The sequence below is a fragment of the Lycorma delicatula genome, chromosome 8, assembly GCF_047948215.1.
Source record: "Lycorma delicatula isolate Av1 chromosome 8, ASM4794821v1, whole genome shotgun sequence".
Taxonomy (NCBI): Eukaryota; Metazoa; Arthropoda; class Insecta; order Hemiptera; family Fulgoridae; genus Lycorma; species Lycorma delicatula.
The window spans coordinates 57,687,489-57,712,867 of NC_134462.1; the positions used below are offsets into that span (position 1 = coordinate 57,687,489).

General features: G+C 30.6%; 2 protein-coding genes across 12 annotated transcripts in view; one reads left to right on the forward strand and one right to left on the reverse strand.

The window, feature by feature from the left end:
• LOC142329373 (sensory neuron membrane protein 2-like) overlaps positions 1-18,473 on the reverse strand; it is a 70,737-nt gene extending 52,264 nt beyond the window's left edge. Inside the window, exon 1 of the mRNA XM_075373907.1 lies at positions 18,347-18,473. Coding sequence (XP_075230022.1) covers positions 18,347-18,430 — 84 coding nt within the window. The 5' untranslated portion in view covers positions 18,431-18,473. The remainder of the gene's footprint in view (positions 1-18,346) is intronic.
• The window catches only part of ClC-c (chloride channel protein 3), a 137,168-nt gene that overhangs the window by 8,515 nt on the left and 103,274 nt on the right, over positions 1-25,379 (forward strand). The gene's annotated exons all lie outside the window — the stretch shown is intronic.

Sequence of the window (25,379 nt, forward strand, 5' to 3'; positions counted from 1 at the left end):
TTAATCATGATCAGTCTCGGCTCGCGTATGATCGATAACATTTAATATGAGTCCTTTTTTCTTTAATTCTTTCTTTATACTTGCACAGTATGTAATCCTTAAGCGTAATGTCATCCTCAGTTTACGAAAAAGATACAGAAATCTTTGTATGGAACTGTGCGTTTCACAGTCCCAGCGGCGTGGTGTTCGGCTGTGGTGCGCATCCACATATAGGAAGCTGCATGCGAGGGAGAGAGAGAGCATTGTCGCCCCGCAATGCCGACCCTGGCGTGCTGGTGGAAGGTAGTTTTTTCTTTTACTCCGCGTGTGTATAAAATGTTCCTTTTTCGTTCCCTTTTCTAGTTTAGTCGGTGGAAGGAATATGAAAGTGGTTTAGTTGTTTTTTTCATGGCGGAAAGCAAGGGCTCTTTGATTGCCAAATCTGCCCAAAAACAAGCTGGAAGGGCGAAAGAGAAGGTAATTAGTAAAAACTAATTATGTATTTATTTCTGTGTACGTAGAAATTTAAATTACGTAACATTGGACTATAATGTTTTTAAGCGAACATTTTATTTAGTTATTATCTATTAATACTAAAAGATATCTGTATTGACATTTTATTATTTATTCGGTTAGATCGAGTTAGGTTTTTAAGTTTTAGGTTTTAAGTTGTACCCACCGGCTTGGTCTAGTGGTGAACGCGTCTTCCCAAATCAGCTGATTTGGAAGCCGAGAGTTCCAGCGTTCAAGTCCTAGTAAAGCCAGTTATTTTTACACGGATTTGAATACTAGATCATGGATACCGCTGTTCTTTGGTGGTTGGGTTTCAATTAACCACACATCTCAGGAATAGTCGACCTGAGACTGTACAAGACTACACTTCATTTACACTCATACATATCATCCTCATTCATCCTCTGAAGTATTATCTAAACGGTAGTTACCGGAGGCTAAACAGGACTAAACAGGAAAGAGAGAGAGGTTTTAAGTTGTGCTTAAAAACATGTCCCACATTCTTGAATGTAATAAAGTGTAGAGTTAGATGATTATTATCCCGCTTCCAGCTATTATATTTGATTCATTTTTTTCGGATCTTTTATTTTACATAAAACCATAACCATTTTAACCTTGATAAGGTCCAGAAAAAAAATTTCTGAGCAGCACCCCCCACTAATTTTAGCTACGAGCTGCCACTGGTCGTGATAATAAACTTGGTGTATAAAAGTAAACAGATTTTTGCTGATATAACAGTTAATTATCAAAAAAAAATTTAAAATTTGCGCTCGTTTTCACTCTATGTTTACCATACAATAATAAAATTAACATTTTAATTAAATATCTGGTCATTCATAATTTTTTTAATTTATTATTTAATATATTATTTTAAATAAGTAGCCAGCGCAATTTATTCCATATAAAGACATGATATCTTTTGATTCCTGGTTTATATAAATAAAATTAATCATTTTTACGAAAATAAAATCAGTTTAAAGAGGGGCCGCATAATAAGAAAATCTTTACTTTTTAAAGTCAGCTTATAATTTATTACAAGTACTTGCAATTTATATTTAAACAGCATTATCATATTTTTAATGCGTTTTTAATCGGTTTATTATATTTTTAGGATTTTTTTTTCACTCTGTTCAGTCTTGTTCTTATTTAAAATACGGGTAGGCCTACAAAAAGTTTTCGAATTGAAAAAAATTCCTTGAAAGAATCACAAAAGGCATAAAACCTGTGTTTTCATAAAAATATGAAAAGGATTCAAAGAAACATGTGAATACACTCCTACCATGCTAGAGGTAAGACTCTTAAATACGTAATCATATCGTTACGCTATAAAAATTTGATTTGAGGCAGTGCAGGTGAAATAGCAGTATTGGCAGAGAATAAGCAGGATCTAATAGCAATGTTGGAGATATGGAATTCGTGCTCAGTACAGCGTATAATATGTGTAGCAGTAAAAATAAGATTAAGATATTTGTGGCAAGTAGGAATCAATCGAAAGTTCAACGTATGCTGGGAGAAGAGTTTAGAAAATGTGGGCCGTTTTATTTGACCAGTAAGATAACATCAGATAGCCGGTGAAAAAAAAAAAAAAATAGCGAGCCTTATCAACTGAGCTAAAAATGAATTTAACAAAAAGCATAATGCATTCACTTCGATGAAACATAATGATGACTTTAAGAAGAGGTTGATAAAAATGTTTGTGTGGGCATTTGTACGGTAGCGAGACGTAGACTATTGCAGTGGAGGAGGAAAAGAGAAATAAAGCTTTGAGATGGGATGTTACCGCAAAATGAAAATCTGGCGGCTACACAAAGTAACTTATGATGAGGTATTAAGGACGGTCGTCATCGATAAACCTTGCCTCTTTTCGAGGGGACCGGCAGTTGGTGGGGCGGAAAGAGGTCCCAAAGAGTCACTGGATAATTGAGACTTTGGCTAAGATCCGGCAATTCTTGGTGGCCGGTAGTGGATTGTTCCTGGGGTGGACCTCATGTAGGGTGGTCGACCACGTGGAAGTCGCCCGATAATTTAAATGTCAGGACTTTGGAACACTCTCACCGCTGCAGAGCGCAGTCGGAGATTTGTGTCCGCTGCGCCCTTGTTGGGCACAGGGCAGCTGACTGCCCTAACAAAACCGCACCTGCAAAGCGCGCTGCCCGTGCCTCTGTGAAAGGCTTTGAAGTTGGACACCGGTCAGGAGCAAGCAGGTCGCACGACATACTTCGGGCGAGGGCTGTGAATAATGCAGCATATGGCGGGCGATACCTGAACTGGGGGAAGCTTGCGAGGACGGTGGCCGCCATGTTGAACGCTTGCACCTGGGACAGTTGAGTCTTCATCAAGATACAAAAATGGCTTGTCAGTTGATTATTATGATTCTCCTTCTGGATTGTTATTAATTTTGTAGTTTGCACATATAATTTACTATTTATTACATTTATAAATTATTTAACCGTTTCTGTTTTTATTTTATGTTTAATTTTGTCAAGCTCATTTAATAAGGTTTTACCACAATTTCCTGTTTCACCCTGGCAATTGCTGATGTAATTTTCTATCCATGGAATAGCCACCTATTATTCTAGACGCGATCTGTAATCTAATCTAGTAGGTACCAATCAGAATAAATAATTTTTACTTATTTATCACTAATTAAAAACCAACACTTATTTTTAAATTGAAAAAAAGAAATGAGAAGACCAGAATGTAATCGCCTAAAAATTGATAGGAAGCACCGCATTCGATAGAAATTATGAAAGCTTGCCTATTGAAGTTCTCAAAATTCTTTCTATATTACCGTTTAAAAAAATATTTATGCAGAAGATTATTGTGAATAGCGTTAAATTATCGACTGGTGAAAGAAAGTTAAGTGAATTTTGTAGATTTCATGTAAACGTAATTCGGATATCTGTAAAATTCTAGTGACTATTTGAAGTTTGGAAAATTACCGTAATAAATAAAAATAGTTAATGCTTGCTATATGTGATTTTAATTTAGAACCCGATAACACAGTATGAAAATTATTGTTATCAGTAACTCAAGTACAGTTTGAATTTCCTAAGTTCTTTAGATTGTTTTTAACGTAATGCAGTATATTATTAAGTTGGATTAATTTTAATTTTATTTCTGCACATACTAAACAAATATAATAATTTTTATAAATTCTTATTTGTAATTTTTTTTTTTAGTTTTTGTAATAAGAACTAATTACTATGATATTGTATCTTCGCTGTTTTTCTCCATTAGTGTTAGAGCTGATCACGTTACTACTATTATTAAATGTTTGTGAACTTTATAAAGCAGGTGGTGACATTATTCACTGGAGACCGAAGTTTTGTACGTTATGTTTAATTTGATGTATTATTTATTGTCAAGTATTTGAATAGAATTCTTTTTGTTAGGTTCACTCTTTATTGTTGTTTAATTTAAAGTTTGTATAGGTACTAGTCGACAGGTTTTTTGTTATTTATATTCTCTCTCATACACACACACACACACACACACTGGCGGAATAAATATTGTATTCAGCAGAAACCATTTAATTCCGGTTGTGGTAGTATAAATTTAAGTTAATTCTGGCCGATTGCGCATTTAACAATTTATAGAGGTAGAAAATAAAGAAATGTAAAAACAGTTCTCTTGTTATTGGCTTAGAATATATCCAATTAAATAATTAGAAGCCTGTTAGAACCATAAACTCTATATCGGATAATGGGCAATAATTTTTTTATTTAAATGACTGAATTAATTTTTGTATGACTTTATTTCAGGCGTGTTCAACCATATCTAGCAGCAAGAGAATTAACAGATAATAAGTTCTTTAAGTTTAGATTTTAGTCGACGTACGAAGAAATCGATGAGGATAAAAGTTGAAATGTTGTTAACCGGTAAAAATGTGATATTAAAAGTAACTTTTGGTTGATTTCTTCGGTCGGGACCAATTCCGGATCATCAGATTTTTACTACATTATTTTATACTATCTCTTGTCATTTTATTTTAACTCAAATTTACCTTAAGTCAATCGCTTGTTTGGTAAGAATGTGAACCTCTTGAGAGAAACGGTAGACCTGTTTCTTAAACAGATTGTATAATCCTTTATTCAAAATGTAATCAGTAGTATCTCCGTCGGATCCCAATAAATTTATTAACACGCAGGGTTGTCAATAGGATTTTGGTCCCTTCGGCCTCGTTCTTTTATGTAAATTTAAAAAAAATATATTACCGCTTACTTATGATTGTTGTAGCTTTTAATTTTTAATTAAATATAAGCAGAGTTTGTCGGTTGAAATGACGTGATAATTTCCGCGAATCCTACTATTTACTGTTAAGTGGAACTTCTTTGTGAAACGTGTTTTGAAGAATGATACGCCTTTTAAGTAGAAATATATGCATATTGCTTAGTTCAGGGCTGTGGCAGCAGCGAAATTAGTCAGTTCAAATTTTACATTGCTGGGAATGTATATAGCCATCTTTAGCGTCCGGTTTTGTAAACTGATATGTTTGTTATTAAATTTTGATGTTATTTATTTATTTGTTATCATATTTCGGTTTTTTATAAGTGTGTTTCACAGTGAATGTTGTTAAAATATTATGAAACACTAGTCTTCGTTTAGGTTGAAAGAGTTGTAATTTTGTAAAAAAAATAAATTAGACAACTGTACAACAAAAAGACAAATCTAAGACTGTGTGCACAGACGAGTGAGCGCGCTATTGTTAACACATTATCTGTACACGAGCTCTTGCCGTCTAGTCCATCTTCTACATACATATTAAGTTCATAACTATTAATTTAATAGTAAATTTTTTAATTATTATTGGGTTATTCCTTTTACTATTGTTAAATTGATTTTTTTTATTAGACATTTTCTAAAACGAACGACGCGCGTGTAAAAAAAAATCTGATATGCCCTTATAAATTAATAATTCTCTACTACTTATTTTTTCTTGAAAAAATCAGTTTGGAATATTTACGATAAATTTATTTTTTAACAGAAAGATACACATTTAAGTTAAATTTTAAGACATTTTTATCTTTACCGTTGTAAACTGAATTAAAAAAAAAAGCGGAGAATGTTAATCTGTTTTATTATTGTTGTGTGAGATAACTCCAAAACGCTGTGTCATTCTACGTTATTATTATTAATAAACATTTTTTCTATTTAATGAAGTTATAACCTGTTGATAAAAAATTTATTAAAATAATTTAATTATTCATACGAATCGCTTTAATATCTGATTTGTCTTGTTTTGAAAAATAAAACACCCCATTAAGTTTTATGAGAATATACTTTCCAACCTTGGTTGAAAAGAGATTTATCTCTTTTACATTAAAGTATCTGTAATGTAAGAGGTGTGATTGGAAAGTTTTAAGAAGGTACCGTCATTGCTCAATAGGAAGGGGTAGGTTTGCCCGCGGGCCTGGAACGGGAAGCTTGTTTTGTGTTTAAAACATCCTAAAAAGATCACCGCGATATCTTTGTTCAGTAGAGAACGGCATCCTGATGGTGGTGAATGAAGACGTGTTTTTGGTTCTTTGTGGATTATTGATTTCGCAAATCGAAACGACGAGTTTGTCAAATTTTGTTTGAAAACCGGGAAATCAGTTTCGGAGACATTTGAATTCTTAAAAATAGTTTTCGGGGATAAATTTCTGATTCAACAGATGTAAAATTGGCCACGAATCAGGTGAAGATGACCCCCGATCCAGCCGGCTTTCCACTTCAATAACCAACGAAAGCTTTGTGAAAGTTCGCGATTTACTGCGTTCTGACCGTAAACTACAATTCGGGAGAGAGCTGATGGACTGAATATGAGTTTCTACGCGGTTCAGTCAATTTTAATTAAAGATTTGGATATGCGCCAGTGTTCGCGAAATTCCGTCATTCCAAAATCGTCAGACTAGCAGAAAGAACATTGACTTGAAGTAACACTGTTCTTGAAGACCAAGAACTGATTAATCGGACAGAAACTGACCCAGATTTATTAAATAAAATACAGGCAAAGAATCATGGGTTTATGGGTATGACTCAGAATCATTACAGTAAAAGGGTCCAAGTTCGTCTGTAGAATGTGAAGACAATGTTGGTCGTTTTATTCAATTCTACGGTTATCGTGCATCGCGAATTTGCCAGACGGTTAACCAGGAATATTGTAAAACTGTCCTTCAGAATTTGCACGAAAAAGGCGTGCATTGTGGCGAGACACGAATTGGGTCTTCCACCTCGACAACGCACCAGCTCGTCGTGTGTTGAGAGCGGCTCGTCCACTGAAATCAGATCGGGCTTCCCCTCAGTGGCAGTTGGGTCCCCACTCCAACGTGACAATGGTGGCCTCCCGAACCCCGCAGTGTCGGGTCGGCGTCGGTCGTCTTTCGCTGGCGCGGCCAAGGCGGTTCTCCCCGAGTGATCCCACGCTGGACCGGCTCCTGCTGCTGAGTCTGCCGGCCAGGGCGATTGAAACCCGGTGAGGTGGAGCGGGAAGGTAGAGTCCGCGTCTAGCGGCTACCTGGGCTGGCCGGCCAGGCCTGCTGCTCCGGTGGGGATGTTGGCATCCGCCAGGAGGCCCCACGTTGAGGCGGCCAGGAAACTTCTGTATTCTTCCATATTTTTCATCTTCTTGGTCTTCTGGTGGTGGTCGTCGATGAATTAAAAATTCACTCTCGTGCACGTTCTTTTATTGGAGCCTGAGAGTGGTGGGGCCTCAGCGCCGCTATGGTTGGAGAACTGCTGTCATCTGCGCGCGGGAAGGACGCTGTACCAGCGCGTACGTATTCTGTGCTCCCGCTGATATCTGAGCTGCTGACGTTGCCGTCCGCCGATAGTTAAGCATATATGTGGTAACAATTTATAAAAATATGTATTTCAACATGCCATACTGTTAGGCGAACTGATGTTTTTGCCTGAATTTGAGAAGCGTGTATAAAAAACTGTAAGAAACACGAAATTGACCAAGCGAACCCATTATATCATATGTCATTCATCTGCACAGTAGTAGATCAAAACTCGAACTCCCCATCTACGAAATGTTTTTACACCGATAATGCATTTAATAAAGATATTTAAAATCAGAACTTAAATATATATATATATATAAATAAAAATTATTATTTTGACATTTTGAAGTCAATGCCGACCGAAGGGATAGTAAATCTATTTTTAATTAACGATCAAATTAAGACTTAGTAAGTTGTTCGTCCCGTTTTAAACTTTGGTGCCGACTTCAAAAGTCTAAATTTAAAAGAAGTATTGAAAAAGTATTATATTTTACTTGTTTATGCGTTTTTTAAAAAAATATTTTTTATTATACGGTAATAAAATAAAATGGAATATTTGGTTTTATAAATATAGTGTACTACTAAACATGTTTTCAGTGAATCCATATTCACCCAAGGCGTAATCAAAAATTAAACATTTTTATTCTTTGAAGAATAACTTTATCTAACTTATCTTATGTAACTTATCTAATCCCTAACATTCACGTAACTGCTGATTAATATTGAGAGCATATAAGATATTGTAGATATTACTTTTAGATGATCTTTGCACGTTTTGAAAGCTCAATTTTTGCTGAGTGGAGGAATAAATTGATGGATCAGTTCTTACTCCTTACAACCGTCTTTCGTGGTAACTAATACCCTCCACTGTACTGTCAGTAATCCCAACTTTACTTCAGACACCACCGATAAAACTACTGCTCATCTGTGACTTTTTAACTTTATGACTTAACTTACTTTCTCCTGTTTAGCCTCCGGGAATCATCGTTCAGGTCTTACTTCAGAGGATGAATGAAGATGATATGTTTGAGTGTAAATGAAGTGTAGTCTTTTACAGTCTTGGTTCGACTATTCCTGAGATGTATGGTTAATTGAAACCCAACCGTCAAAGAACACCGGTATCCACCATCTAAAATTCAAATCCGTATAAAAATAACTGACTTTACTAGGATTTGAACGCTGGAACTCGATTTCCAAATCAACTGATTTGGGAAGACGCGTTCACCACTATACCAACTTGGATGGGTTTTTAAATTGATGACTAAAATGTTACTTTTAATTAAAGAATTATTTAGTTAATTTATTATAAATTTTTTTAACGTCTTAATTTATTTGTTCGGTTTCTGTTTATGTGAAATCTGCTGTAATATTGTTTATCGATTATAGTGAACGTAGTAAGAACTCTTCTTTTCTGTTTTTATCAAAAATTTTATTACCCTTTATTTCTACAGTTGAGTGTTATGTTCGTGAGTAAATTTTACAATCTTATTTTTTTGTAAAATTGGAAATCGTATGCATCTCACAACATATTTATACAGTTCTGAATTTTCTTTTATTGAAATTAAAACTAATTAGTGTAAAATTAATGAAATTTGTAAATATTTTCTGTGAATTAATGCCTGTTCTACGTGAAAGTGTTACATATCACTTAGTAGTGTACTACTGGAAAAATCTTAAACTGTTAATACATCCATCGATTATCTGAGAAAATGTATTTTTCGAGTAAAAAAATCAAAGTTTTATTTATTTCTGTTTAAATTAATCTACATAGGGATTTACTCCTTGTTTATATCGTCATCGTCTCCGTATTCCACGCTTACGTGAAGTCGTATTCTCTTTCCTAACACGTGGCCAGATTCCTGCCGATTTGAATAAAAATTACTTTTTTTAGTTCATTATCCATTCATTAATCTTGTGCTATGTATAATAATTTTGTTAAAGTACATATTCCAGTAAAAAAACACTTGTTTTTTTATTAACTTGAGTTGAAGTAAGAATTTCTTTTTTTAACAAAAGGCCGTAGCTGTTATATTCAAAACGATAATTGGAAACATTTTAAAAATTAGTGGAATTTTTGTACTCTGAATTGCGAATACAACAGAGTTTTTTTCGAGAAAAAATTAATTCTCCTTCCTATAAATATTTAACGCTTTTTTTTTTTTAATAAAGTTGAAATCTAAACTTCCATGAAATAACGTAATTTTTTTTAATAATTATAACTTTTTATAATTCCCACATATTTTTTTCAACCAAATTGCAACTCAGTAATTCACAGAAAGAGCAAGGCTTAGTATAGTATAAAAATATTTTTCCTCACGAAGTAGTAAATGTGACTAACGGGACAAGGTTTGCTTTCTTAATATACTCTAGAATTAGCTGTACAGATTATCAATTCTGTACTGTAATTTTCTTTATTGTATTGAACGTGAATTGATACAACTTAATGTTATTTTAGTTTTTTGATGTAGATTTCACGCTAAGTTTTACAATGTTAGTGAGTAATTTCATGAGTAAATTGATCGTGTTTTGTTCAACATATTTGCCAAAACTAGTGAAACATTTATGGTCAAATCAGTGGAGTTCTAAACCTTAACATTAAATGATACTTGTAAAAATATTGTTCCTTTTAGTTTAATTACATTAAAAAATCAATTCATTCTCAGAAATAATAATTTTAAGCATGGCAGATAACAGACCATATCTTTTTTATCGGTTGTAATATTTTTTTTAACCACAATTCTCCTTATTGAAGACAAATATCGCTTTCAGGTACGGCTTTTTCATCCTCAAAGAGTAATAAGTATCTCAAGGTTTTCTAGCAAAAATCGTTTTCCATTGCCTTTTTCATTGTAATGAAGTATGTAGTGTGTATGATGAAAATAAAAGCTTGCTTTTATTTTACAGTCGCTATGCAAGACATTATATTACTCTTTTCTCATAACATTAGGTTCATTCGGAAACCGAGTATTCTACAATATTCTCGTACACTACTTGTGTTAATTATTTTCATAAATAGCAAAAATTCTTTCCACAATCATTTTGTTTAATTTCAGACAATAATTTCTTTAAAAATATTTAGCGTACTTATAAATATTTCTTACTGTATACAGTAAAAAACAAATAGTTTATACTTGTATTTATAGATTATTATTACACTCCCTTCATCAATCGTAAAATGAATGTCCACTTATTAAGAATAAAGGTGATGAAGTATATAGACTAGTAATAAATATCGTCATAAAATAATAGGCTTATACCTTACAAATTATAATAATTTATTAATAGCTTAATCATTTTATCATAAAATAGCTAAGTAATTTTTTTTATTGTTGACAAATATTCAATACTATTGTTTATTTTCATTTTCAATAAACCGATTTAGTTCAATTTTTGGTTATTTCGATGCAATGATATAGTTATTTTCTCCTGCAATGTGTGACGTGTTAGTTAATCTTTTCTGTGTATTAATGAATTCTTATGTTTTTTACAATTTTTGTTAGGATTTTTTTTTTTTGGCAATGGCAGAATTTGAATCCATAATTACAATAAAGAGCCATCTAGTCTAGCTCATGAAATAGTTAATAATGTATACAATTTTATGAAAAAAGAGCTTATAAAGTTGGGAAAATTAGATGACAAACATTTAATACGTGTTTAAAAATGTGAAGAAAGAACCACTGCAGCTTGTGGGACTTCAAGATCACAAATTCAAAAACTTTGAAAAGAAAAACAGGATCTTTTAAATATATATCGCAGACGTGCTCATTCAGGACACCAAAAAAGTATAAACCCGTTCAAAACCAGTTAGTACATTAAACAGTTCTGATCAAGGCGTTGTAAGAACAGTTAATGAGTTTCACACAAAACATAATGAACTGTCTACATTAAATAAATTACGCGAAGAACTTCAAAAGAGCATTCAATTTAAAGGTTCTAGAATTACATTAGTAGTTATCCTGAAAGCGTTAAGGGTTTAGGTGGTGTATAACTGATACTAGGAAACTTTTGATTGAGAAAGAAGACATCTGGTGGAAGACGATAGAATATTTAAGAAAAATGACCTATTTCAGAAAAGAAAATTATTTGGACAAATCGTATATGTTTTAACATCCCGTTCAATGACAAAATCATGGTCGGATGACAGTGGTACAGGAAAAAAAGTGCAGATTAATAATCGGTTAATCATAATCTACACTGGAGGAAAAATGGGGTTCATTCCGAACGAGATATTAATTTGGAAAACGAGTTCAAAAAGCAGTGACTAACACAACAATTTCATGAAATGGGCATCTGATATATAATTTATGATCTTGTCCCCTAGTCTAGTCCCCTAGTCACCTTGTCTAGTGGTAGACGATACCACCATTAATTTCTAGAGAAGCCTCCGAATTCAAACGGTAGGAAAAGTGGATTGGTTAGAAAGGAACAATATTCCGTTTAATAAAGCAATGTTAAAACCACAATTGTATGACATAATTAACACATATAAATTCAAAAATAATGTACCATTTTGATGGAACCATTAAAAAAAACCACAGGCATCAGGTTCTGCGACTTCCACCGTACCATCCCAATTTAAATTTGATTGAGATGGTATGGACAGTTCTGAAAAGATATGTTTGTAGTAATAACACACAACTTTTTTAATGTCAGATATTAAAAGGTTAGCTGAGGAAAAAATGAATGAAATGAATAAGAATGACTGGAAACCATATTGTGAACATGTAAAAAAAGCTGAAACTGAGTATAAGAAGATGGAACTGCTAATCGATGAAATCACAAAATCAACGAAATTAGACAGTGGAAGTGAAGGTCTGTTTTGATGACAGAGAAGATGTGAACTGGCACAGAAACACCATATAATGCCAATTTCAAGAAAGCATCAGTAATAATAATTAGAGTACAATCAACAATGAAAACAACTGTACAAAAAAGAATTGTACAGTAATAATTGTACATCTATCTAATTTACTGTAATTATGGATACAATATACATTACAGCAGTAGTTAAGATTTTTTTAGTTTAAAATTACGCCTAAATTAGAATTCTTGTTTCTGCAATCTTTATTTATTGAATTATTAATATTAATTACACAATAATGAATTATAACTAATACGAGAGGTATCTCTAAAGTTAAGAACGTTTCATTGTAAAAAACTTTATAAATATTTTTTATTTCTCTTAAACTACATCATACCTTATACTACGCTATATAATCGCCACATAAATTATGACATTTATCGTAGCGATACACCAGCTTCAATATACCCTCGTCGTATTCATCCGCCGCCAGTCCATTTAGCCACCGATTAACAACAAATTTTAATTTTATCGTCACCCGCTTACCCCTCAAAAATTCGTTCAAATTTTTCAAACAAATGGCAATCAGAAGGAGCTAAATCCGGACTAGATGGTGGGTGATCGTAAATTTCCCATCCAAATATTCTCAGTAAATCACGTGTCGAACCCGCAACATGAGGACGTGCATTGTCGTGCAGCAGGACAACGCCGTCGGTCAGCCGCCTAGTCATCACCGATTTCGAATGGCGCGCCGTAACTTACGTAGAGTTTCACAGTAGGTTTCATGTGGCAAGAAATCAATCAGCATTATGCCAAACCGATCCGAAAAGACTGTAGCTATCATTTTGCGTCTAAATAGCGCGGCTTAACCTTTGTCGGTCTGGTTGGTGATTGAGGATGACGCCATTCGCTTGACTGCCGTTTTCTCCTTGGCGTGTAATACAAAATCCATGTTTCATCGCCGGTAATAATCGAATTAAGGAACTCATCACCTTTTTCTGTGTAGCGCATCAAAAATTCCAAAGCTGATCCCATTCGGATTTTTTTATTACGTATCGTTAAAGACGTGCGGCACCCAACGTCCACAAACCTTTCTGAAAATGGTCATGAACAAAGTGAGCGATAACAGCTCTTGTAACATCAGGAAAAAGAAGGGTCAGGTCGGAAATCGTTGAGGGACATTCTTTTCTGATTTCATCATCGACGAGTTTCAACAAGTCCTCGGTGATTATCGAGGGCCTCCTCGAACGTTTTTCATAATGCACATTAATTCTGTTATTTCTAAACCTTTCACTCCATTTTCGGACGTTTTTTTGATCCATTACATTATGACCGTACACAGCAACCTGCTGCCTATGAATTTCAGCCGGATTAACGTTTTGATGGTTTAAAAACGTGATTTTATAACGCAATAACTCGCACGTAATCAAAGACTGCACGATAACTTACAGACAATGCAGTGTGTACATTACTAGCGTGGCCATGAATGACACATGTTCGCCTACCTTAAGGAGGGAAATTTCCCAGTGGTCTTTACTCTAGATGTATCCCTCATAAATTGTGAAAACAATAATAAATTAAACGTGCTAATTAAAAGTATAACAATTATTATTGTTCTATTAGATGGCTGTAAATGTTTTCAGCTTTGGTTGTAATGGTCTCATCCTTCTCCAACATAAACTTTTATTTTCGTTGTATGCATTGCACTATCACTTATCAGCATGCCAAGTCAATTGAAATATAGGTGATATAAATTTAACACTTTCAGTTTGTTCACCACTGGGACTGACTATATTATACATTATTTCTGTTAGAGAAAGCACCTTTATTTAACTAGTCCTACATATATTGTAGCTGCTTTGTACCTATTACATCAATAACTAAAAATAGTTCAAATAATGTCAAGTAACAAATTAATATACTTTTTTTATGTGTGGCGTACCTTATTTAGCATTACTTCTACTGTAGAGAATTTCTCTGTATATCGTAATTTCATTATAGAAATAAACATTGAAAATATCATCTAATCTTGTACTAAATGATTTTTGCCCGCAGGGCAAAAAGAATTTTTTGCTAGCATTTTTTATTATTTTTTAAAATTTTATCTGAATTGTCATAAATATGCTGTATTGTCTCAGTCCAATCGATGGTTTTTTCTGTAACTTAACAATGCTTGGTTTTACATCTGTTGCTCTTAAGTGGAACATATGAAGTTAGCGAGTGGTTTTAATAATATTATTTTTTTTTATTTTCCTTTATCTTCTGAAAAAATTTTTTCCCCAAGGATGGCTTATTTTTTTTTTCAAGTATTTTGTTTTAGAAATCCAGAAATTTAATCAGGATTAGCAGTTGGCAGCTTCTAAAAATAAGGTTTATTAAAATTTTTATGAGTTGTGTCTTTTTATTAATGGTAGATATTTATTGAACCAATATTAGTAACAGTTTTATCTGAAAAATTCATAGACGTTATTGAATATTTTATTTTTAAAGAATTTCTGCAATAAAAATGTATGAAAAAACAAATTTGTCGTGGCATAACAGAGACAATAAATCTGTTACATAACTGACCTTCAAATGGTTAGTTTCTTACTAGTCTCTCAATTAATCCTTCTCAATGCTTTACAGTTGATCATAACTTTTTCTATGATATTAAATGTAAAAAAATTAAATAATGTGGAAGGCTTGTAAGATTTAGAGTAGGGCATTTTTTAGATTATTACTACTTTTATTTGTAACAAAAAAATTATTTTTTAATTTTTCTTAGCAATAATTTTAAAATTTAAATTGTAAATATTTTCATATTGTGTCATATAATATTAAAAAAAGTTTGGTTTTCCTCTATTTTCAATTAAGTTTTCCTTTTGTCTATCAGTTCTTTGTAATTAATATTTAACCATAAAACATAAAATATTAAAAGGTGACATTGCCGTAGTTGCTTTCCATGCTCACTTGGCAGTTTGCCATGTCATGTGATTTTAAAATCTGGTTTCTTTATCATAGTATTACCTTTTAAATATTTAATTTTTGTACATGTATTACTGAGTTAATAAATCTCTTATTAAAATTATATACTTCAATATAATGATATTATATACACAATAATTTTTATATTATTGGGTTTTTTATATACACAATACTACAAGTCATATGATGTCTTTATGATTAGCATTATTTTTTTTAATCAAATCTGATCGGAAACTTAACTATGAGAAATTTTGCACTTATAAGTGAATTTTGTTCACTTGATATTTTGTACTAAGAATTTTTTTCTAAATGGTGTTCTGTTTAGTAAAAATTCATTTCCTTGTACGTCTATAAAATTACATATACACATCTTTGCTGCACTTCATCTAAACTTATTTCACTTGAAAGTGAGATACGATCCTCCAATTCTTCAGTAAAAGTGGACAGTGACACAATTACTAAAATATTAGTTTTTATTAACATAAAATATTTATAAAATTATTAATTCAACAATCTTACCTGAAATATTAGGTTAGAGTAAAAGTCCCTTGATTACTCTTTAAATAAATTGTTTGCCAAATAATCCGATACTGATTATTCTATACCATAAGATCAAAATTAATATTTGTAACCGTATACAAGAGTTCACTAGACAGAATAGTTTAATTATTATTAACTTTTATTTATACAACACACCAGAAATCTTTTCTCATATTATGCACAAGTGAAAAAACTTTTTCAACAATCACTTCAAATTGAATACAATTTAAAAATGTATTTTATTTTTCTGCCAAATAATTAATAAAATGATTTTTTAGATATATAAATATAAGTAAAAAATATATCATATAATAAATAAATAAATAAATAATTTTAATATTAATATTTATAAGAATTTGCTAAGAAAATCCAAAAATAATATGATTCTAAATTATAATATTCAATTAATATTAATTAAATAATCAGATGTTTCACCAAATTTATTGCGTATTCACATTTGTAATAGCCATTAAATTATATTTACACATCTTTAAAAGTACATAAAATTTTATTTCATAACAATTTTTTTCATTTTTTTTTTTTATTATTGAATTATTATTGTAAAAATATTTTTACAATCACGGGTTAATAATTATTAAATTATATATTTAAATTAAATAAAACAGACGTTAAAAAAACAAAAGGTGGTGAAGTCTAATTTGAACCGATGTGCCTTCCCTTTAAGATCCAAATATTTAATTAATTAAAATTAATGTATATTAATTAAGATTAAAATTTTAATTCTGATTGCAATCAAAAAGGGAGGGTGCACAACTAGATATTACAACAGTGCTAAATCCAAAATTTCAACATCCTATGGCTAATTGTTTTTGAGTAATGCGAGATACATACGTACATACAGACATCACGCCGAAACTAGTCAAAATGGATTAAGAGATGGTCAAAATGGATATTTTTATTGAAATATGAGAACTGAAATGTTTCACGATCACAATACTTCCTTTACTTTGTACAAAGAAGTAAAAACAGATTGTTTCATAAAGGAAATTTAGATAAAATTCCAACCCACCGGGTTGGTCTAGTGGTGAACGCGTTTTCCCAAATCAGCTGATTTGGAAGTCGAGAGTTCCAACGTTCAAGTCCTAGTAAAGCCAGTTATTTTTACACGGACTTTAATACTAGATCGTGGATACCGGTGTTCTTCGGTGGTTGGGTTTCAATTAACCACACATCTCAGGAATGGTCGAACTGAGAATTTACAAGACTATACTTCATTTGTACTCATACATATCATCCTCATTCATCCTCTGAAGAATTATCTAAATGGTAGTTACCGGAGGCTAAACAGGAAAAAGAAAGATAAAATTCCATATTTGATTTCCATTTTTACTTCCTTGTACGAAGTAAAGGAAGTATTGTGATCGCAAAAAATTTTGGTTTTCAGATTTCAACGGAAATATCCATTTTAACCATCTGTGAAAATATTTTGACTAGTTGTGGTGTGACATCTGTTTGTATGTATGTATCTTGCATAACTAAAAATCGATTAGCGAGACTGTTGAAATTTTGACTGTAGACTGTTGAAATTTTGGATCTAGAACTATTTTATCATCTAGCTGTGCACCTCCCCTTTTGATTGCAATCAACTGGGCCAAAAATGTCCAAAAAGCCCAAAATACAATTTTTTGGGGATTTTGTGCTTTTTCTTAACTGCAGTAATAAGCCCTCATTGAAAGCTTTTCAACTATATATAATAAGTGGTACTCATTTTCATTGGTTCCAGAGTTATAGCCAAATAAAATTTTAATTAATGAAATATTTGACTCTTACAACGGAAAGGCATAACGGTTCAAACCCAAGTTTATCTCTTTTTTTTAATTTAATTATATTGATTTATCAATAATTAACCTCAGATTTAATTTTTTTTTTACAATAAATAATAATTCAGTAATAACATAAAAAAAATTGAAAAATATCAGAAGTTGTTATTAATGAAATAAAATTTTATGTACTTTTCATTTTAAAAAAAAATGTGTATATATAATTTAATAGGTGTATAAGGAAGTCATGTGTGGTATTCACATCAGATTTTTGGATTGTACAATCCAGGAAGAACATTTTCAAATTACTAACAACGTTTTTGAGTTGAAAGTACCAAGCAAATGATGATGCAGGAGAATTAGTATGGGAAATCAAAATTCAAAATGTTATTAGTGGAAAACATTTCATTACATTTAAGTAACCAACTATAGTAAACAATAATGGAAAGAACAGTAAAGTGAACAGCATTGTATTAATTTTAGCAATGAAAAATTATTATTGACCTTTTCTTTATGGTCAGCTATCCTATTTTTTTATATTCTGCTTCCAGTTTTGCAACTTCATCTTTAGCTAACTATTAAAATGTAATGTGATTAGTATTTTGTATTAAGGCAATAAAAGACATACAAAAGCACTACAAACTTATGAAATGAATAAAAACACAACAGTTGAATAAATATTCTTAACCTTCCATCACAAAAAGCAACCAACAAAAACATGCATTTGAAATATACATAAAACAGCAGTGGTGGATATACTTCTTCAGAACACCTCAAACTGCCGGACCACACAAAAAACTCTTTGTTATAAAATACTTTGTATTTGACCACATATACAGTGTGCGCGCGCGCGCACACACACACACACACACACACACATACATACAGAGCATGGATATGGATGTAACAGTATTCTGATAATTTTCACAAATATACATAAATATAAATAAGTACAAAAAAGTAAATTAATAAAACTTTAGATAAAGATTCTGAGAAAATACCTCCTTTTTCAAAATATACCAAATAAAGCAGCTTGACTGATACAATGTTCTGAAAAACACCTCAAACCGTCCTACCTCATTCATGTAAACTATTATCACTGAAATACAGTCACCAAATACATTGCCTCGGGAATTGTAAACTGAACTTTTTGTGGGAGAAAAACAGCATAATGAAGATTTCTCTAGATGAGTTTTGCCTTTAAAATTTAATTAATGAAGGAAATTAAAAATGTTTTTACAAAGGTTTTTTGCAGGTGTATTTGATTTGGTAGAATTCTTTCTTATTTAAACTGAAGTTTTAGTTTATAAAGTATTTTTAAGTAATCAAATTTTATTTACTTTATGATCAGTTTTTCCCTGTGCTGTGTGTATGTTGCAGGTGAGTCAGAAGTTATTGACTCGGTAGACTTAATTTTTTCCTCATTTGGCGTGACTTGTATGTAACTTAAGTATTGTTAATATACACTTATCGCATATTTCTTGTGTGACACTGAGATATAATTGATGTTAATTAGTCATTTGTATTAAATTTGACCTTGCTTTCATATAGGTTCTTTTTTTTAATAACTGATTATAACTGATATTTTGACAAATTAAAATTTTTAGACTTTTTTTAAAACCTTTTTCATTTATAATTTTTTTTTAGTGTATTAAATACTTTGGTTTTAAAAATGAACATGGGTACTATGTCACTTTTATCAATAACATTATAAAAATTGGTATAAAAATTAAAAAAATACTTTTATTTTTAATATTCCCATTTGTGGTTGGTTGATAAAATTAGACATTTAAGATAAAATTGCATTAAACCTGAAGTAGTACTTTATTACAAACAAGATATACTCTACTCTTAAGTAAATATAAATTCTAATACCTAAATAATGATGAAGTCATGTACATGTCAACACGAAATTCCTAAACAGGGAAAGAAACAGACACAATTTGAGCCAAATTTTGTTTGTTCCATTATGAAAAAGAAATTATTGTTGACCAATAAATGAGCTGCAAACAGTTTTTTGTTGTTGCAGAATTATATTTTAGTTGGAGGAATAAAAATAGAATATAATATTATACTGTAAGTGCATATGAAAAATGTTCAGCCAGTCATACTGAAATTATTTATATGTTGTTTATTAAAAATAGTATTTTATGTTTATAATTTTTACAGTTTCATCTAAATTAAAATTTTTCATAATAATATAGTGATCTCAACTAGTTGCTCTTAGGTGTATGTTTTGATGACCACTTAGAAGTTAAAAACAAGTTAAGTTTATTTCATTGAATATTACAAAACCAGTTGTTTGTGTTTTCCAAATCCGTCTTAGTAAGAAGTAAAATTACCCAATTGCTGCTGGGCATTGGGTGAAGTTATCCTTGTAATTTTACCATTAATGAGGTCTATGAACTTATGAGTTTTATTTTATTACTTAAGCATTGAAGGGTATCAAATTGGTCACATTTTCAGTGATAACTTTTTGGTGTTGAGTGCATTTGTGTTTTCCCTTTTTTTGATTCACATAAAAAATTCTGTTTACTCGACTAATCTGAGTATGATCAATTCAGCCTGTCATTATTCATTAATAAATATTCCAACAATATCATGTAGTTGAGATTACATCCATTGTTTAACTTCAGTGATCAAAAAACAGCTTTGGCCATTAAAATTATATCTTTAATTCACACCCTTGAATTTCCTGGATGCTGCTTCTGGAGATGTTTCAGTTAGTAGCAGAATCTTCTAGTTATTAGGATTGTGGTTTTTAAAAATATATTATTAGGAACATCTTGTATAAATGAGAACAATATTCCACACAAAATTCTATGCTGCAGTAATTATTAACTATTTTATCAATAAAGCTCTTTGGCATATTTTTCTGCCACAAACATGACACACATTTTTGATCAATAATAAATGATCTGGATTGTTTCTTACAAAGAAATTTTATATTGAAGAATACTATACAGGTATTCCTATGTTTTGGCAACTATTTATGTTCAAATTCTTCTGAATCAAAGATTACTTCCATGGAGTATAGGTTTTTTAAAAAAAATATATATCACCATTACTTTCTTATTAAGTAAAATATCAAATTCTTTTAAAGTTCCTACTATTCTTTGGATAAGGACCTAAAACTTATGTTAGTAAACATTTTTGATATCACAAACTTAATAATATCTGTGCTGATATAAGCTATTTAGTAAGATTCTTAATTTCAAAACAAAAATGGCAATTGCATAGATTGTTTTTACTGATAAAATGTGAAATCTTTGTGAGGGAGATATGTCTATGTTAAAACGTTTTTAAAATTCAAAAAAGATCATTGTATTGGGTAGGATTTTTAGAACATCATCCAGGCTGGTCTTTAAAAAAATATTAATTGGTAATTTTTCCATCCCTATCTGTATATAAATTATTATCAAAATATAAATTTCTATAACTGATAAGATTCACTATAGACAGCAAGCACCAGAGATTTTAAATTAATCTTTTACCCTTTATCCAATTTTAAGTCTGTAAAAAAGACTGAGTTATATACAGATTTTATTTTATATTTATTGCCCACAACTGAAAAAAGTTACCACTATCTTTTTAAGAAAATTGTTGCTATAAATACCATGTTATTTAATGACTGAATATTTAAATTTTAACATCTAAATTGTTTCTAATTACTAGATTTTTAAGTTTTTAAAAAGATTTGATTTTAATATAGTTATATATCCAAAAATGTTTACTGTTTTACATATCAGTATGTTAATAGCTGCTGAGACTCTTCTTTAGGAATAAATTGCCTGGTAACTGGCAAATTTTGGTAGACTTGTTAATGAGGCATCTTTGCAACTTTATTCTTTACCTATTGTTTTTGCATCTTCTACTCATCTGTACTATTTTTTTTTTTAAATGGTCTTATTACAAAACTTCGTATTTTATATATGAAAGAAATTAGGTCTAGTTTTAGCAAATAAAAATTCAATTCTGGGGCAAAAAGTAAGGCAGCTATATTTGGGTACCCTGTAATTGTTAGTGTGAATACATCTGCAAATAAGCAGTTCAACCATTATCTCATTTGATTTATTGCTGGTATTCCTCACCAGATCACACCAAGGATGTTCATGTTTTTGCATTCTCAACACAATCCTGACAAGAATAGATCTTACTCCAAATTTTTTTATTTAGTAATGACATTGAAAGTTAGTTCTGTCAAGAGTATCTCAAAGGTAGAAGGGATCTAGGAAATTAGTGATTGGTAAGAAAAAGCCACACATGATAAAAGTCATGATCATGCATATAAGTCACACATGTTCTACCTTCAGAAGAACCACAATGCAGACATATATCCCACCCAGTGAAAAGATCAAGGTCCCATTCAGGTAGTGGATCTCCATCTTCCTTACAATCCCTTGGGAGATCATGGCGTTTTTACCCATACGGGAGCATTTAACTGATTAGGAAAGATTTGAAATCTTTTAACATTTTAAAATCTTTTAAAGAGGAGGTTTCCTCCTCTTTATGATATATTTATCTAATCAAGAGAAGAAGGTCTCCTGGTTTTTTTAATTAGCTTTTTAAAATTCTACAGTATTTTTAAAAATTAGTTCAGCAAGTCTAGTAATACCCAGATAAACAGGCTACAAAAAAACAGGAACAAAGGGAAAGGAAATAAATCTTGGCTTTAGCTTATTAAAGCTATCTATTTTGTATAAAATACTAACTTATGAAAAAATTTGTATTTTGAACAATATGTAGACAAAATATTGAACCACATGGTAAGTTGTGTTGTGTCTTTGTTTTTCATTCAGAATATTCTGGGTTCAAATCTCCAGTCAGACTTAGCATTGTGCACATCCAGAAAACTTAATTTATCATCACCAAAAAAAGACTGGTAGCTGTAATTGAACTCTAGCTGTAGTTTCAAAATGACCTAAAAATGTTTACAGTACATTATATTGCCCAGTTGGTGAATGTGATGGTGACCAGTAGTTTCACACATGAATTTTGTAAATCTGTATCCCTAAAGCTGTTGATGCGATTTTCATTATCAGCAAATTGATTTCTTTGAAGGTACAATTTAGAGATACCAGTTAGTCATTTAAATACAGATTTAAAAAAACATTGAGCTCAGATTTTTAAACTAAAAAACTTCAGTTTCTGTATATGGTATAAAACTTAATTTTTGTGATAGCTAAATAAAGAACTGGCATTTAGCAGTGAGAGAACCATCAGGATTTCGTTTAGGGGGATCTAGTTTGAAAACAGGTCTGGAAATTCAAACTATTAAAAAAATAAAATTATTTGAAATAAATCTAGTATGTTATATTTCGTGGTGATCTTTTATGCTTATTTGTTAAGTTTTGCTTAACAAAATTAACAGCTTGTAGAAAAATAGCTAAATTTTTCTTAAAACAGTACAAATTCATAATTTTTCAATTCTTTTTTTAAATTCTGGAGAGAAGATCCTGATGGTCATATCTCTCAGCCGTATCCCTACACACAAAAGTTGTATAATTTTAGAATTGAAATTATACAGAATGTTGAGTAACACTCCAGACAAGTACCATTGTTATAATAATGATGATGTCAGTAAGACATTCTTCTTTAACAATTTTTTTAAAAAACTCATCATAGAATAGCAGAAATTATATCACAGCCAAACCATTATTAACTGAACAGTTGTAGATTTAAGCATAATTTACGAATATGAAACATGGACACTAAGAGAAAGTGTAGGAGGTGATTGAAATTTGAGCATGGGGGATATTAGGGAACATTAAATGAACAGATAATGAAAAATTAAGTTATGAGGTGAGGCTTAATAAAAATAATTGAAAGAGTAGAAGAGCTATTCAGCTAGAACATATGAGGAAAATGGGTTGATTAAAGAAGGATCGGTAAAGATGTAAAAAAGATAGGCCAGAAAAAAAATTATAGATCATATAAAGTGAAATGGGAACTGTCAAGAATGCATTCCGCTCACATTTTTTTTTTTTAATTGGAAATAAATGAGGGTGGAGATGGACGTGATGCAAGGAACATAATTCAGATAAATAATATTGTGATACATGAATAAAAAATAAATAATAATAACAATAAGCTAAAATAACAAAACATTTATTTATAAGTTATTAGCAAACACGATAGTTACATCTAATTATAAAAACAAAATTCTAGTTGTACACAAAAAAGTGCTTACAGTATGATAAAATATGAATAAAGTTTTATTACCGTGATACATTAATTACATTTAAAAAAAAATCCTAACAAAGTAATAAATACATTTACTAAATATTTAAAAAAAAGAACATATATGAATAAATTTGTTAATCATTAATGGAAATTTAATTTATTTATGAAGAGGAAAAAATTATTGTAATCACAAAATACATTGATTTTCCTTGTGCAAATATATATAATTGTATTAGGAACACCAGTCGACAAAATTAATTTCTTCAATGTTACAACTTCGAAACAGTTCCTATTATAACATAAAAAGAAAAAAAGTATAATTTTTTTCTATTTTATTTGTATAAATTTTTTTAAATTTTTTTTCTGAAAATATAATTTTACCATGGGAATTATATTTATTATTTACAGTAAAGAAAATACTTTAAAAAACCAAATATTATTTCATCAAGAAATATGATTGGAATTTCTAGAGATACAATTTAATTGGGATTTCCTAGGTATATTGAAAATTTAGTAAAAAATGATTTACAACTTATGTTATCTATTCAGCAGAAAAAGCTAATGATTGATGTAAATAAACCATCATTAATAATATAATTATATGACAACTACTACCGAAATCCAATACTGCATCAAGATGCATGCAAAGAAAAATGATGAATTATTTATTAGAGATCAAATCTAATGAAAAAAAACTTATAAAAACAGCTCTTTAAATAGCTCTAAAATGAGTTGAATTATATTTATATATAATGAATATAATCTAAAGCTATTTCTTAAAAATTATCTTACCCTAAAAAAAAAAAAAAAAAAAAAAAATTAAAAGTCAATCTATTATGGTAATATATTCTATTCAATTTGGTATGTTTTCTCTCAGAACTAGGTTAGCATTATTGGTATTATTACAGTTATAAAGTAAAATATTTGCTTGTTAAGTTTTATGTGTATTTATACTGTCTAGCTGCTATTATGAAGTAAGCAGTCCTTGAAAGAAAGTAAAGAAAGTATAACATTTCACTTGTAAGGTGCATATTAACTGCCATGTATTTTTTTTTTTTTAAGTTAGGTTACCCAATTTTCTTGAATGTACATAATGCATGTTTAATCTTGCTTCCCTCACTTGATCTTAACTAATTTCACAATAAGCTTTAATGAAATATTTTTAAATTTGGTGACGGGTTGAATGATTGTGTTAAAGCATAATTAAAATTAGTCAAGGACATGCACAGAGAGTTCTAGGGTTTAACTTACGTATTTGGAAAGAAAAGTGTATAAAATAATATATATTATGGAAATATAATGCTTTGTAAGCTATTAAAAAATATTATTAATTTTCAAATTACATAGAAATTCTATATTAAGATTATTTCAGAGCTAATTATATGTCTTCATCTGTCAAAGTACCTGAGCCATTATTGTTAAAGCATCGTCCACTCCTCATCATTGTGAAAGTATTACCAGTGATAAAAATATGTTATAATTACCTCCCAACAGATCTGGGCACATAATTTCCACTATACTGAAGGTTTTTTTAAATTTAAAATAAAATATCATGTTTCATTGATCAGTGAAAGAGTAATGTTTATTAAAACCCTTGCAACTCAAAGAAAGGAGAAAATGTGACAAAAAAGATTTTGTAAAAGGTTTAAAAATCAACATTTTTTGTATCTATAAGGTAAAAGTTTTAGTTAATGGCTTGTGTTTTTCACAAGCCAATTATAATCATATCATTAATTAGATTAATGGTAACCATTGAAAGTATGGAAAATCTCAAGCCAGGAATTGAATGCAATATTTTTGATGTGGGTAGGTATTTTATTCTTTTTGTAGTTGTAAATACCCCAGATGGCT